This window comes from Hydra vulgaris, chromosome 04 (assembly GCF_038396675.1).
Source record: "Hydra vulgaris chromosome 04, alternate assembly HydraT2T_AEP".
Taxonomy (NCBI): Eukaryota; Metazoa; Cnidaria; class Hydrozoa; order Anthoathecata; family Hydridae; genus Hydra; species Hydra vulgaris.
In genome coordinates this window covers 3,870,978-3,886,763 of record NC_088923.1, presented here as the reverse complement: position 1 = coordinate 3,886,763, position 15,786 = coordinate 3,870,978, and the positions used below count along the sequence as shown (strand labels likewise).

General features: G+C 30.2%; 1 protein-coding gene across 2 annotated transcripts in view; it reads right to left on the bottom strand.

Moving 5' to 3' along the window:
• Nucleotides 1-4,453: 4,453 nt before the first annotated feature.
• The window catches only part of LOC100207876 (prolyl 4-hydroxylase subunit alpha-1), a 41,354-nt gene continuing 30,021 nt past the window's right edge, over nt 4,454-15,786 (bottom strand). For both annotated transcript variants that reach the window (XM_065795267.1, XM_065795268.1), the window contains exons 7-11: nt 12,910-13,069; nt 8,305-8,432; nt 5,438-5,506; nt 5,032-5,128; nt 4,454-4,941 (exon numbers count right to left, since the gene is read on the bottom strand). In XM_065795267.1, the coding sequence (XP_065651339.1) occupies nt 4,871-4,941; nt 5,032-5,128; nt 5,438-5,506; nt 8,305-8,432; nt 12,910-13,069 (525 nt within the window). In that variant the 3' untranslated portion in view covers nt 4,454-4,870. The remainder of the gene's footprint in view (nt 4,942-5,031; nt 5,129-5,437; nt 5,507-8,304; nt 8,433-12,909; nt 13,070-15,786) is intronic.

The window sequence follows — 15,786 nt, the reverse complement described above, 5'->3', positions numbered from 1 at the left end:
ATATATATATATAAAACAGAATTTACTCCTCTAAATGTAAACGCCAGCTACCAGCTCCAAGCAAACGCGTATAATGAAGCCATCAATGTATATATCCCATCAACAACTACTTCCTTCACTAAGAAACAGGAGAAATCGTTAAACCAGACTTTATTAAGACGGTCAAGGCTAAACGCACCTCTTGGGCCAAGCACATTAATGCAGGTGGTGATACGCACAAATTACTCAAAGAATCACATTGCACCGCATGCAAAAACGTTACTAAAATGGTAAAATCTGCCAGGCACAACTACCAAGAGAAACTCGCCAGAGTGCGAAAGCAACCTTAAACGCTTACATACACATGTACAAAGTAAACAGAGCGTCAGGAACACTATTACATTGCTAGAAACAGCTAATAAAAACATTACTACCGATACTGGCGATATATGGTCATTGTTAAATAACTATTTTCATTTGGTTTTTGTTTTGGAGTTCGAAGGTCCAATGTCAGCTTTTAAAAGACGTACTGAAGCAATTTGTGCTGTCGACCCTGCAAGTTTTTCAATCGATATAGTACAAAAGTGCCTCGACCACCTTGATGAAAGAAAATCAACCGGCTACGACAAAATCTTGAAAAATCTTGAAGAACTTCTTTGATTCGTCTGTGCAATGGTGTAATTGGTTTATTTTTGGCAGATCACCTTCTATCACTGTTTCCCTTTAATGAAAATGTCAATGTTTTCATCTGTTTTTCCCATCTTGATGTAGAACTTAAAAAAAGTTAAAGATATTTTAAATTTTCGAAAATATGTAGTCTTGAGTACGGAAACCTCAACTGAATCAGAAAAGTTCAGAAAAACTCCACTGTTTTGTTAACTGATGACTTCTGCTGTGCCTGGAAGGGCGAGATTATTCTTTGCACAGAACAAAATTGCACCAACAATCAGTTTCAAGATGTTTCTCTACTTTTTCATCTCTCCATTCATAACTCTCTGCAGATCAGTTTCCGCGGTCTTTCTTTCTTCAAGGTTTTTTTTGAGAGTTTTCCAATCAGAAATAGCATCTTTAGTGTTCATTGCTATTTTCATGTTCAGGAATTCTTCATTTTAGTTTTTTCCATTAACAAAATTCTACTAAAACTTCTGAGAAATTGTTGAAAATAACAAACAGCAAAAACAAACAATGAATCTTTTTTATTGCAGTACAGCAATCAATAAGAAACAAATTTAATCACAATTGAAACGAATTTTTTCATACCATTTTGTGCTAAAGTGTCGCATTTTGTTGTCAAAATCTGACACATGCTGCATCAAAAAGTAACTAAATATTGTATTGTCCGTTACTTTAGGCCATGTTGCTGAATCCCTGTGTTGAATGTTTTCTCCTGAGATCGGTTGAAAATCTGATATTTCTGAATGAAGTTCATTGTCATATATTTCAGCTTGGTCAGAAAGCAGGGATTTGCCATTTCGCCTTGTTGTTTCTGAATTATTTGTACAAAATTCTTCATGACTTTGGCCGATCAAAATCTCGTCTATAATTATTTTCAAATGATGATCTGAACTTAATTCAATAATTTGAACGTTTTGAAAAACTTTCTCTTGAATTGTTATTAACTTCAACGCAAATAATATCTGAAATAGTTTTCACTGCAAAGTTCGTTGCCAAACACTTCTTGAAACAATTTTATTTCTCATTATTTTCTGGGCGCTGTTTTCTTAGCTTCTTAAATTGAGCGCTAGATAATTTTTCGGTGCGATTTATTATTGAATCTTAAAGTTCACAAGTTATAAAATATATTTTAACTAAGTTTTTAAAACTAATGATTCGTTTTTTGCATTTAAAAATTGATGCTAATGCAGTGTTTTTTTCGTTTTTTTAAATTTTTTTTTTCATCTTTTTAACGATTTTGTAAAAATATTTTATCGTGATTGTCTGATGATTGGACTGTCCATATAGCTTCGAAGTATAACAAATATAAATAAAATTAGTATTTAATGTTCTCCTTTAGAAAAAAAAACAACTTATAAAACTATATCAACTATGTTAAAACTAAAGGGCACTCTTCTACTTAGCTTATGAACATTTAGAAGTTGGAGGCGCAATTTTAATTTTTTCTTTAACAACAGACATCATAAAAGTTTTTTGTTTTTTTGTAACTTCTTCACTTCAAACAAGGCTGCAAGAAACCACTATTAGGGTTAGAAGTTACTGGAAGAGAAAAGATGAAGTTTATAGAGCATGATAACAATTAACAGATGACTTAAAAGATTGCAAATTATATGAATCAGGAAATTATGATGAAAGAAGCGAATTCCAAAGAACTGATGTTCGAGAAAAAAACTAGATGAATAAGAATTTTTGGAGCACTTAGGAATAGTAACAGGCATAGAATGAGACTTAATTGAACGATGAGTAACATGAGAATGAATTTTAGTAGATTGCACAAGAGACGCTAGCTCTTTAAAGCAGTTCCCCTTAAAGTATTTATAGAAAAGAGATAGAAAAGAAATATTATGACAATGTGATAATAGTTGTGGGTTGACTGCAAAAGCTAGTCCAACTATGTTTACAATGCGTTCTTGCACCTTGCCCAAAAGAAAAAGGGCTTTATTGGAAGATCCACCCCAGAGATGGCAACAGTATTCTATACAAGGAAGGATTTGAGATTTATACAGATAGAGAATAGAATACAGAGTAAGAAAGTAACGAGCACAATAAAGAGACGCAACCATTGCAAAATTAGCAGATGCTAATTTTTGCAATGGGTTTGGTATGGTTTTCAAGAAAGATTAGAAGTAAGATTTAGTCTCAGAAGATAAAGGGTAGATGACTCATCAAATACATTACCGTTCATAAATAAAGGAAGATCAAAAATATTGCGATAATGATTAGCTGAAATAAATTGAGTTTTACCTGAATTAAAGTTCACCAGCCACTGAGAGTCCCATGCTGTAGCAGAAGTGAAATCCTTTTCAAGCTCAAATGCCCCCTTCAAGCAATCAGAGACTTTTTATCAAGATAAGAACAAATAGTAGTATCATCAGCGAAAAATGCCACCTTAGAAGTGAGAATTTTTGGGAGATTGTTGATGTAAATTAAAAAGAGTATAGGGCCAAGGATAGAACCTTGAGGAAACCCTGAAGTTACAGAATAAAAAGCTGTCCATCGAGGACAACTTTTATATTACGATTGGTAAGGAAGGATTCAATAATCTTAAAAATGTTACCTGATACACCTTAAAAAGAGAGCTTATGGAGAAGACCAGCATGCCAAATTTTATCAAAAGCTTTAGAAATGTCGAGAACGATAGCCTAAACCTCTCCGCATCTATCTAATATACGAGAAAACCCATCGGTTATTACTGTTAGCAAACCAGTTCTAGAACGAGAAGATCAAAATCCATATTGATATTAGAAAGTAAGTTATTAGATTCAAGAGAGAATACAGGTGTTTGTTAATTAAATACTCAAAAACCTTGCTTATGATAGGAAGAAGACTAATGGGACGGTAGTTGGATGACTTCAGATTGCTCTAAAAATTTCTTAGCAAACAGTTTAGCTTTGTTTTTTATAAAATGGTTAGGATTAGAAATTGCAGCAGCGCAATGTGAGGATAATAATGGAGAAGATTGAGGCTTGACTTGGAATTTTCAAGAGGGAATAAAAGATTCCATGCCAGCTGAATCTTACAGAAGTTATATAAGAAGCATATTTATCAGCAGAAAGACGAAAGATTTCTACCCAAGGACCATCACGAAGAAAATCACGGAAAGAGTTCCAGTCAGCTTTTAGGTAGTTATAAGAGGTACGATGATAGGGGGATTCTGATGATAAAGAAGACTTAGGTAATAGTTTTAGAGAGATGAAACCGTGATCAGAAGCACCTAAAGGTGAATCTTGAGAAACTGACCACTGACTAGGATTAGAAACAAGACTTAAGTCGAGTAGAGAAGGTAAATGATTCGGATTGTCTGAAAAGCGAGTTTGAAAGTTGACTATTTGAGTTAGAGATTGAGAAAGGCAAAAGTTGTGGGCTTTAACGCCTGCAGATTCACTGACACTAGAACAAAACCATTTACTTTCTAGTTGAATGTTTTTCCGCGGTGCTCTGTAATAAGACCGTAAGAACTTTTGGGAGCACCATAATAATCATACACAAAACGATCTTATAGATAAGCACGGCATAACAGTTAAGGAGGAACTCTCATTGGAGAGGAATGCTACATCCTTTCCGATGCCGCTTATTAGAGCTAGAGCAGACAACAATTTAGATTATTTAATTTTAAGTGAACTCTCTACCACTGCGCCAATTACTGCATTTACTGAGAAAGTTTCCGTTACACCTTCAAAAAATCCCTCACACCTTTGAACAGTCCCAAATACCTTACAACTTCGAACATTCCCTTACACCTTTTGAACAATCCCGAAGATTACGAGAAAAAAAACAATAGCTATAAAAATAGATTAAAATGTATATTTAAAAATGTCGGAAAATTAAGAACTAGAATACAAGTCTTAAAAAATAAATAAATAAAAAATCTCTAAGAAGTCAAGAAAATAACTTCACTATATCTCGTGTAATGCAACACAAATAAGTTATAAATCTATAAAATTTTAAAACAACTTGGTCACACACAAAAATAACACACACTCTTACGACAGATGTTCAACATAGTAAAAAAAGAAACTTTAAAACAATATTTATTCATTAAGTAAAAAAAAAAGTGAAAAACTTGTAAATAAAAGTAAATAAAAAAATGTAAATAAAAGTAAATAGAAAACTTATCAAAACCATAAACATTAAAGAATTACAACAAAAAAACAAATCGCAGCAATAAAACCGACCTATTGTATCGCATAAATAAATTAAATTGAAAACCAAAAATTTATAAATTTGGATCCAACGCGCATTTTCGACGAAATATTTGACCAAATTCATGTATCCACCAGTTGCTTACTAAAATAAAGTAATAACAATCAACTTTATTCATTTAACAAAAAAATAAAAATGTCGCTAGTAGAGTAATTGTTGCCTTATTAAACGCACCCCATTTTTGACCCACTAAAACAGGACAGGCAGCATGTCGAGTATTTGGATTTCCTTTACCGTTTCGCTTTAAATTAAACCAGAAGACCGCATCACCCTATAACAAAAAAAAATCTCAATTACGTTTATATTTTAAAAATAAGAAAACTGTTATATGCAAATATATATAAAATAAAATATATATAAAACAAAACACATAAGGATTTTCCATGAAATAAAAAATAAATAATAAATAAATAAAAAATACATAAAAGTAACGTACTTTTTATGGCTTATGAAAAAATGTGGTAACGATATTTTTCATAAGAGTAAAAATACATGTAATGACTGAAATTATTTTCATATTTATAAAGTTCATAAAATAGCATATTGACACGTAATATATATAGAATATTTAATGAATTACTTTACTAGGAAAAACAGCAGTTTTACCAACGGTGAATACTGTTGCTCCACCAGCTTCAACGTCAGAAAGCTAAAAACATTATTAAAAACACTTTAATTTTAAAATCTTAAAAAATTATATGATTTTGTTGGACAGCATTCGCATAACTGGGATTCTCTTAAAACTTTTCTCTGTTCATTATTCATTATAATACTACACTAATAGTTCTCACTATTTATTACTGTATCCCCCCCCCCCCCGCACTACTTTTCCCCTTCACTATTTTTCATCTGACTTTAAACAGATTAAAGCACTAAGCCATATGATAAAAAATGTTATTTTTATTCAACACAGATGATGATTTAATTTAGCAAATTTAACGAGTTATGTAATTATTTTTATCTACCTTCTTTTTTTTATTTAAAATAAATTGCTATAAAAAATTTTTTTTTTATTACAAATTTTCTACAGATATAAAGTAAATTGGGGTCAAATAAAGTAGATAAGGGGCCAACCATAAAGGACATCATGCTAATAGGGGAGGAGGGGGTCAAGATAAAAAGGAAAAAAAACGACAAGGGGAAGGGGGCCATCAGAAGATGATGTCATGCTAGAGAGTTTTTTAATTTTAGTTTTTAATAACATGGAAAACTATGTAAACATGTGTTTTTATGAAGTCAAGGTAATGGAACGTAATGTTTTTATTTATCGTAATTTAGGAAAAAAAATTTGTGTTAATATTAGTTTAAATTTTATTTTCGTATATATATATATATATATATATATATATATATATATATATATATATATATATATATATATATATATATATATATATATATATATATATAATTATATGTATCTATACATACATACATACATACATACATACATACATACATACATACATAATAATGCATATAGAATATCCAGTTTCTCTTCCTGATCATGATTGGGTCATCACCGCAAAGCACAAGCTCATCTCATCTCTCAACACAGACATTAAAACCTAACCATGGGCTTGGAAAATCTGACACAGCTTCCTATATCGCTCCCACTAATATTGCTGTTCGATCTGACAAAGCATTCATCATCGACAGTGTATGCTCACAGATTGAACTTTGAACAACTTTTGACTCTGCCAAAGTTCGATTCCATTACAAAAGACTCTTTGACCAAGTTGGTCAAGCCAGTGGTTGCCTTCAGTGTTGATTTAGCCGGATTGATTCTCCCGATTGATCATTATGGAACTCATCTAGACTCTCAAGGTTTTCAAATTAATTTTTAACAAGAACTCTTTATCAAAATAGTAGAGTATATAGCAAGACTTAAAAGAAATTAATTATCTGCATTGCAACTTATATTTAAGGTAAGACAGTATATCTTCATTTGGAGAAACATAATTTTGAATTCGCTGGAAAGATCTGTACTTCAGTCTTTTCAAGTCTGGTGATTGATCAGTGTCCAATGGTGGTTGAGTATATTGATCCAGACAGTAAGACGGAGCTTGATGCTTGTCATCTCTTATCGAAGGATTAGGAATGGTTAGCCTCTCATGTGCGCACCAGCCAATATTTCACACAAATTGTGAAATGTGAGGATCCCTGATGCTGTTCTTTAAAAAGGAGCTCTTATTTCCATGCTATTCTCGGTTGATTTCTGCCTCCACCTATTCCAATCTGCTGGTCAGAAAATGGCTTGAAAGCTGTAGCCATTTCAGATTTCACCAGCAAGAATTGTTTTCCTTCTGCATTTTTTCTTATCGCCTCCAATATTCAGAGAACCATTCCTCAATCATTTAAATCATTCAAACTTCCTCCTTACAACCTGTTATGTCCCTCTGTGCAATCAAGTTTATCTCAGAGAATCCGTAATCATTGTAACTTGTACTTTGCCTCCTAAATCATGTTAAAAAAGCATTTCAGCATTACTCATTCTATTTTATTAATCAAATGGCAATTACCCTTTAGCGAGTAAGACCCGTTCGCAAAGAACAGAAAAGTGCAAAAGAGAGTTAATATTCATAATTGCAGTAAAAGAGAATGTCGCCTTGGCTTAATGGTTCAATAGGACCAAATTGAAACAGAGGGCTTTAATACTTTAAATGATGCGACCATTTCAGATGAATCAGACTACCCTATTTAAATCAAATCAATTGACAATTATTTAAAAAATTCTTGGATGAACAAAGAGTGAGGCAAGTTCCAATGACACACTTTGATTAAATTTAATATATAGAATATGAGTAATATAACATCATTTTTTTTTTCAGGGAGGCCTACAAAAACAAACAACTGAAACAAACGTGGAAATATAGAAAAATATAATTTATTTGAAAAATTTCAATAAAAATGCCTAAATTAAGAACGGATTTTGTTTTAAAAATTAAAGGGGGGGGGGGCCTAATTTTATGACATCCTTTTAAGGGGGTATAAGAAAAAAGGACAACCGGTAACAAGGAAGGGGGGGGGAGTTAAAAATAGTCTAAAAAAAGGTGACATCCTTTATGGACAGCCCCTAAGAGTTTTGATTAAAAAATTTATTTTTAAAGAACTTTGAGCTATAATTAAATTGATGCAAATCAAATTAAAAATGTTTATTATCGTATATATACTTATATAATTTTATAAACTTTTTACTTATAAAAATTTTAAAGTTCACCAAAGCCAAAAGGGACACTACAATAGACCTATGCATTATTTTTACTAAGTATGATGCACAAAAAAATACATTGAACACTGTACTACCAGGGATAAAGTAGGGATTAAACACTATACTCCTTCCTTACAAAGCATTGCAGTTATTTAACAAGTTGACAATTACAATATTTTTTAAATAAATGAACGAATTATTGGAATAATATTTAACATTATTCTAAATTATCTTACATAAAAAAGAACAGTAGCTATACGATTTCCCATGCCAAGATCAGTAAACCTATCTTCATTTTCTCGTGAGTGATCAAAATGGGGTTCATAATGTCCTCCAAGACCATAATTTGCAACCTGAAGTTGCTCTAAAAAAATAAAAAAATATAAATCATAGTGTTGTGCATATATTATAAGTCATTGTGTTGTACACTATGACATGTAATTAACATATTTTAGAACATAACCTATTTTAATTGGTATAATAATTGTCTCTTGTTTTTCTCAATTCAAGAGTTCAGTTTTATTGTAAAACCCCTAATTTTTAAAGAATTAAACAAATTATCTTATATTTTAGTTACTTGCCAACTTTTAGTTTTTAAATAAAAATTTTCCTTGGAAAAGATTTCGCTTTTTCCTTAATTTTTTTTTATCATTTTAAATTCCAAGATTTTTTATAAATAATATGACTTTATTTTTTATTGAACTAACAGAATGAAAATTTTACAAAAATATTCAGGGTTCTGACAATTTTATGAGTCTCTGATTTGTGATGCAAATCACAAATCAGCATTAGTCCTAAAAACCAAATTTTTAAAATAAAATTTAACAAAACCAACAAGTATGTTTTGGTTTAAAATATTAAATCAAAAAAATAATCTAAATACTAATAATCCAGTTAACGCTTAACACGGTCTTTTGTCATTTTCAAGTAGTTACAAGACTTTTCTGAATGCATTTCTTATAATTAATAATTTAATGCGCTTAGTTACTGTTTAATGCACTTAATGACATTATTATAATGCTTCTAATTGGCTAAAATAGAACCTTCTAGTAATAATTGCATAACTGGCTATATATGAAAAGTCTAATTTAATGCCCTTAGTTCTCAAAAATCAGGTTAATATAAATATAAAGGTAATATATTATAAAATTAAAACTATTATTTAACTTTATCATTTATTTTTTAACTTTATTATATTTTGTTTATTAATTATTAATTCTATTCTTTAACTTTAGGCAAATACTTGTTATGAAAAAAGGGCAACCACCTGTCATTTTTGGTAGCGGCTTTAGGCAAATAATACCTGTAGTGAAAAGTGGGAAACCAGATGAAGTTATAGAAGCATGTATAAAATGTTCTTTACATTGGCAAAGGATGCAAAAGTTTAACTGAAAATATGGGAGTAAATATGAGAGTATGATTGGAGAATTTTAACAATCGTTGTTTAAACTTGGTAGTGGAACAATGGCTGTAAAAAACTTGGTAGTGGAATGATACCTGTCAAAGAGGAAAATCCTATTAAAAGATATATTTAAATACTGCATCAGGGCATTATTAGAGAAAACAACTCTATTGTTGATAAGATATTTAGAGAAGCTAAACGAAATGATTATGCTAAACAATTTTAATACACATTAAGTGGATTACTGTCAATCAACGAGCAAGTGTTTGAACATTTACCGGGAGATGTAAAAACTTATTTAAATGCTGATTAAATTGAGACTGATGACTTTAAAAAAAGAAATAACTTTCTTGTTGAGTATTTGAAGAACTTAACCCTATCAGGTATGCCTCCTCAATTCTTTCATGGTCACTTACATGTTGCGTGTTCAAGAGCAAGAGAATTTAAAAGTTTGTTTTTCAAAAATGATTAACATCCTATTCAAAGGATGATAGACGAAAAATGTTGCACAGATGTTATAATGTTCTGTGTTTATTTTACAGATGTTTTAATGTTCTAAAGTTGCACTGATGTTATGTTTTAATATTTTTAATTTATAGTCTATGGATTTTTTATTATACTTTTTATTTATTTGAACATTTATTGCATTATTTAACCAAATTAGTAAGAAACCCAAAAATTGCATGACTTTCATAAAAACTAATATTGTTCCAAAATCTCAATATAAAATTTTAAAAGTTGGATTAATGAAATAACTTTTAAATGATTTTATAAAATCATTCAAAATAATAAAATTTGTTAAATTTTCAAATTCATTTTTTTATCTTTAGTATTTTTAATAATTTTGCTCTTTGAATGAGATTTTATATTTGGCTTTAAATATATATTTTTTGAGATATACCTGTTTTTTAACCTTTGCAGTCATTACCTATACAAAAATTGAAGTTTCAAATAAACTAAATAACCCAATGCAAAATTAAGACGAATGCTAGGCAAAATATATTCCAGAAATTTTAGGCAAAAATATTTTCTGCATTTTCAAAATATGACCTGGATAAATGCTTAAATTATTAGATGTTTGGCAGATGTTAACATAACTCTAAGGAAAGCCAATACTATTGTTTAGAGTATTAATTTTTTTTTTTGGTTAATAAACTTTGATGCAATATCAATAATAACAAAGATGGCTTAAGTAATAAAACAGAACGAAGTTTCAAAGCTGAAAGTTAAAAAAGCAATAAATAGATAATGGGTAATTCCATGTCAAATAACCAAGGTCATGTCACCATACATCTCAGATTTTGCTGACTTTTATACAGTTGTGAGTGCTTAGTAAAATAAGAATTCCTTGAAAATTTTAGCTTCTGGCTCCAAGAAGATCTTGAAATATGACCGTTTTACTTTTATCAGATATTGGCCAGGCCCCTCTTGTCCCCTCAGAATAGAACAGTTATTTGGAGGTTTCAATAACTTTAAAAATATTTGATTTTTTTACTTAAATTTCTTAAAAATGTCCATGTTAAAACTGTTTTTAGGGCCCCAAGACATTAGCTGGGACTGGGGCAAGTGCCAAACTTTTTTGAAGTGGAATCTTGAGATTTTTCTCTACTTTCCAGACAAACTGAAGCTCTGAAACTTTTAGCATTTGTGTAGTTCTGATGAATGCATATTAAAATTATTTCCATGACGGACAACCAGAGGCTCCATGGCCTGGGGCATTGGGACCATACCCACTTATTTTCTCAAAAAATTTTTTTTTTTTTTTTTGCATTTTCAATAATGTAAAAATAGCTTTGAAAATATTGTCTTCAAAACATTTTTTGGTTTGTACTTGTTCCGTTTTATTTATTTATTTACATAATATATAAATATATAAAACAGAACAATTATAAAAATATAAAGTAAAAATATATCAAGATTGTGATAAGATTTGCTTAAATGCGCCAACGGTCAAAGTATACATACATCTGGTTGTTGTTACAGGTGTATCAATGATACAAATTATGTTGATAAATAAAACCCATCACTCATCAGCTCTAGATGGCCAGAAAATTTTGTTAAAAGGACCATGCGGGTGCATAAATGTTACCATACCATTTTGCTGAATATTGTTAATTTCATTTATTATACCAATCCAATGAAATATATCATATTTACACAGAATAAATTCACCAAATTTCAATGTATCGATGTTAATTTGTTGATTAAGTTGAATACTTTGATTATCAGAAAAAGAAAACATGCTTGTTATATTGAAACCTTCACTTGTTGGCTTAAAGCTAATAGTATGTACTTTCTTAAAACATTTTAAGAAAGATAATTGAATACAGAATGTTCAAAAATCGAATGGATATAAATCAAAAATATAAAAAATATAAATCAAAAAGTTTTTTTGAAAACAATATTTTCAAAGTTATCTTTAATTTATGAACTCTTTCAGTCCCAGACAAAAAACAGTAAAATAATTGTAAGTAAAATGTTATCATCAAAGCTATAAAATAAAAAATATTTGTCAGAATTTCACAAATGAGACCTTGTTTTGTTTTACAAAAAAATAGCCACCAAAGGTAGTGAAAAATTAACTGCAATATTCTGCTACAACAAAGTGAGGACCCCATGTCCCATTATCCATATATGGAAATCAATATAATTGCAGATCTTCATATTTTTTGAAAGAATAATGAATAAAGAATGATGTGTTATATATATATTTTTGATATCATCAAGACCACATGGGTTTCTTGAGCATTAAAATCAGGTATATTAAAATTGTCTAAATCTATTTATACTGATAATTACAGGTATTTAATAGTTTTTTACACTTCTGATCATTTCATTGGATTCGTCACCCCCAAAAATAGCTAGTTACAAATTTTTAAGAAAAATGATTAAATATTTTTAAAGTTATGTAACATGAAACCTCTAAATAAACATTGCAATTTTGAAGGAACAAGAAAGCCTGGTCAACATCTGATAAAAGTAAAATGGTCATATTTTAGGATATTCTTGGAGCCAGCCTAAAATTTTCAATGAATTCTTATTTTATTAAGCACTTAACTGTATAAAAATCAGCAAAATTTGAGATGTATGGTAACATGACCTGGGTCATTTGACATGGAATTACGCTAATGAAGCTTCGATGTTATAGGACCCATGGTATAGTGGATATATATGAAAATTCAACTTTTAATAGATTTACTTTGTTATGCTATGTGCATATAATACTCAAGAAATGCAAAAGGAAACGTTAAATAAAGATCTCTAATGCGGCTAAAATTATTTCTCTATTTTCTGTAATCTATAGAAAGAAAAAAAAGAAAAGAGTAAGTGGGAGGTGTGTATCAGACCTACCAACACTCAATTTTTGAGTCTGGACTTTAAAATTAATAGTGCTATTTTAAAACTTGGTGTCAGTTAAATAAAAAAAATAAAAAATAACCTGCATAGCTTAAATCTAGCCCTGTAGTGGCTTGAGTCCTTGCTTCTAAGGCTTGTAAGAAGTTATACTTATTTGTAGATAACCATGCGCTTTTACTGATACGATAATCAGCATGTCTTAATTTTCCTGTAATAGGATCTTGGATAGTTGCACGTCTTAACTAAAATCAAAATTTAAAAATTTTTAAAATGATACTATTAAAACTATATATGAATGTACACACACACACACACACACACACACACACACACACACACACACACACACACACACACACACACACACACACATACATATATATATATATATATATATACACTGCCCGGCAAAAGTTTCCGGTCACTTAAAGTTTTAATAGTTTTTTACCTATAATAATTGAGATTAAATTTTAAAATTCTTTATAAGCCATAAATTAACTCAATTATGATGTGCTAATGTTTTAAATAAACTTGTAATAATTGATATTAAATTTTAAAATTGTATATAAGCCATAAAATGTATATAAGCCATATTGTATATAATATATTGTATATAAGCCATAAAATTGTATATAAGCCATAAACTAAGATGTGGTAATGTGTTTTTAATATTGAAATGCAAAATCTATGTTTTCTTCATTTTTAGATTATAAATATGCTTGAACATACTTAGTAAAAAATTTGTAAATAAAATTCAACTGTTCTTTTGTCATCAAAGCATAATTTCATTGAAGTTAATATAATATATTAGATTAATAAATTAATTTAGTAAATATTTCATATAGCTAAAAAAGATTTGATATTATTTTTTAATTTCTAGTTTATAAAAGTGAGATTTGATTATTTTTAGACTAAAATTTTAAAAAATAATATAAAATGTCAAAGAAATGTAATTAATCACTAGAAACCCGCACTTCAATTGTTGCTCTGGCAAAAGATGGTCGTTCTACTAGATATATTCAAAAATTGTTGAAAATACCTTGATCAATAGTGAGTGATACTATTCGTCAGTTTAAATGTACTGGTACAAAGATAGGAAAAGAACTCAACGTCCCTGCAAAACATCAAAGGCTGAAGACAAGTCAATTATACTCTCATGTAAATGAAATAGACAATTAACAGCCCAAGAAATAACATCTAACTTTAATGCTGCTAATAATAAAACTATTTCAGAAAGAACTGTAAGACGCCGCTTGAAAATTGTTAGCTCAAATTGGTAGAGTAGCTGTTCGAAAACCTTTTCTTAAAGCAATAAATTGGAAAAATAGGCTTCAATGGGCTCTAGCACATTCAAATTGGACAGATATAGACTAGCAAAATGTCTTGTGGACGGACAAATCCAAATTTCTTATTTTTGGAACAAAGCGACAGATCTATGTGCGACAAACAGCTACTGAAAAATTTCATCCACAGTGTATACAACCTACTGTCAAACATGGTGGAGGTTCAGTAATGGTGTGGGGCTGTTTTGCTTTTAATCAGGTTGGTAATCTCATGAAAATAAATGGAATTTTTGATAAGAACGGATGTTATACTATATTATGTAGACATGCCGTGCTTTGTGGAAAGCATCTAATTGGCCACGGGTTCAGCATGCAACAGGATAATGATAAAAAACACGCAGCTAAATACTGTACAAACTATTTGCAAAAAAAAGAAGCTCACGGAGAACTTAAAATTATGACATGGCCCCCACAATCCCCTGATCTCAACCCTATGGAGTTACTAAGGGAACAACTGGATTGTGAGGTAAGAAAAGAGTATCCTTCATCAACAACTCATTTGTGGTCAATTTTGCAACAAGTGTGAAAACTTTTGACGGGCAGTGTATATATATATATAGGCTGACCAGAATACTCTTTTTTAAGTAGCACAGCACAATGCTGAAACTTATTAAATTAAATTTTTTGATGCGCACTCCTACATAAAAAAGAGTATTCTGGTATAATCGCTTATCGCGATTGCTTTTTTATAAACCTTCACGATTAGTTGTTTGAAAGTCAAAAGTAATTTAAAGTGACGTATTTGTTGTCAAAAGAATCATTTTTTACCTTCCGTACTCTCAAATGCAACAATTTATATATATATATATATATATATATATATATATATATATATATATATATATATATATATATATACACACACATAAATATTCTCTCCCATCTCTAGTCTTAACTCAACCAAGAGTCCCAAGGCAGAGAGTATTTTAAGTCAGAATTACTAAGCAGCAAGACATCTGTCAAGTTATACTCAACTACATGTTACCAGTAGATGGATGATCATGATGATCTTGATCCTGACCTGACTTATATTTAGTTTTATGTTATTGATTATTCTTTTAGTTAGTTAATTAATCATTACAACATTGGTATCTGCCTTTTATATATAATTGGTACATCAATAGTATATATATGTATCTATATACACACACACACACACACACACACACACACACACACACACACACACACACACACACACACACACACACACACACACACACACAGATATATATATATATATATATACATATATCTTCTTTTCTTTTTTTATTTATTCACCTCCCCAAGGCCGGGAAGGCCACTACAGTTGAGGAGGCTACTTTTGTGGTTACAAACCTCTCTTAACTTTATAACTCTGAAACACGAACCTCGACAAACAAGTATGCTGCACAGAGAAACGTTAAACGCGGTACTACAGGGACATGGTGGGGATTGAACTCGGAACTTCTCGCTTATAAGGCAAGCGCTCTACCACAACACCACTGCCACATTACCACATTACCACAAAAGTCACATTCTTATTATAGGATATGTTTATAAATATGCATAAAGCTGTTCTAAATAGAGATGACGGGATGATGTTAGGACAAAAATTTGGGGACCCATATTGACAA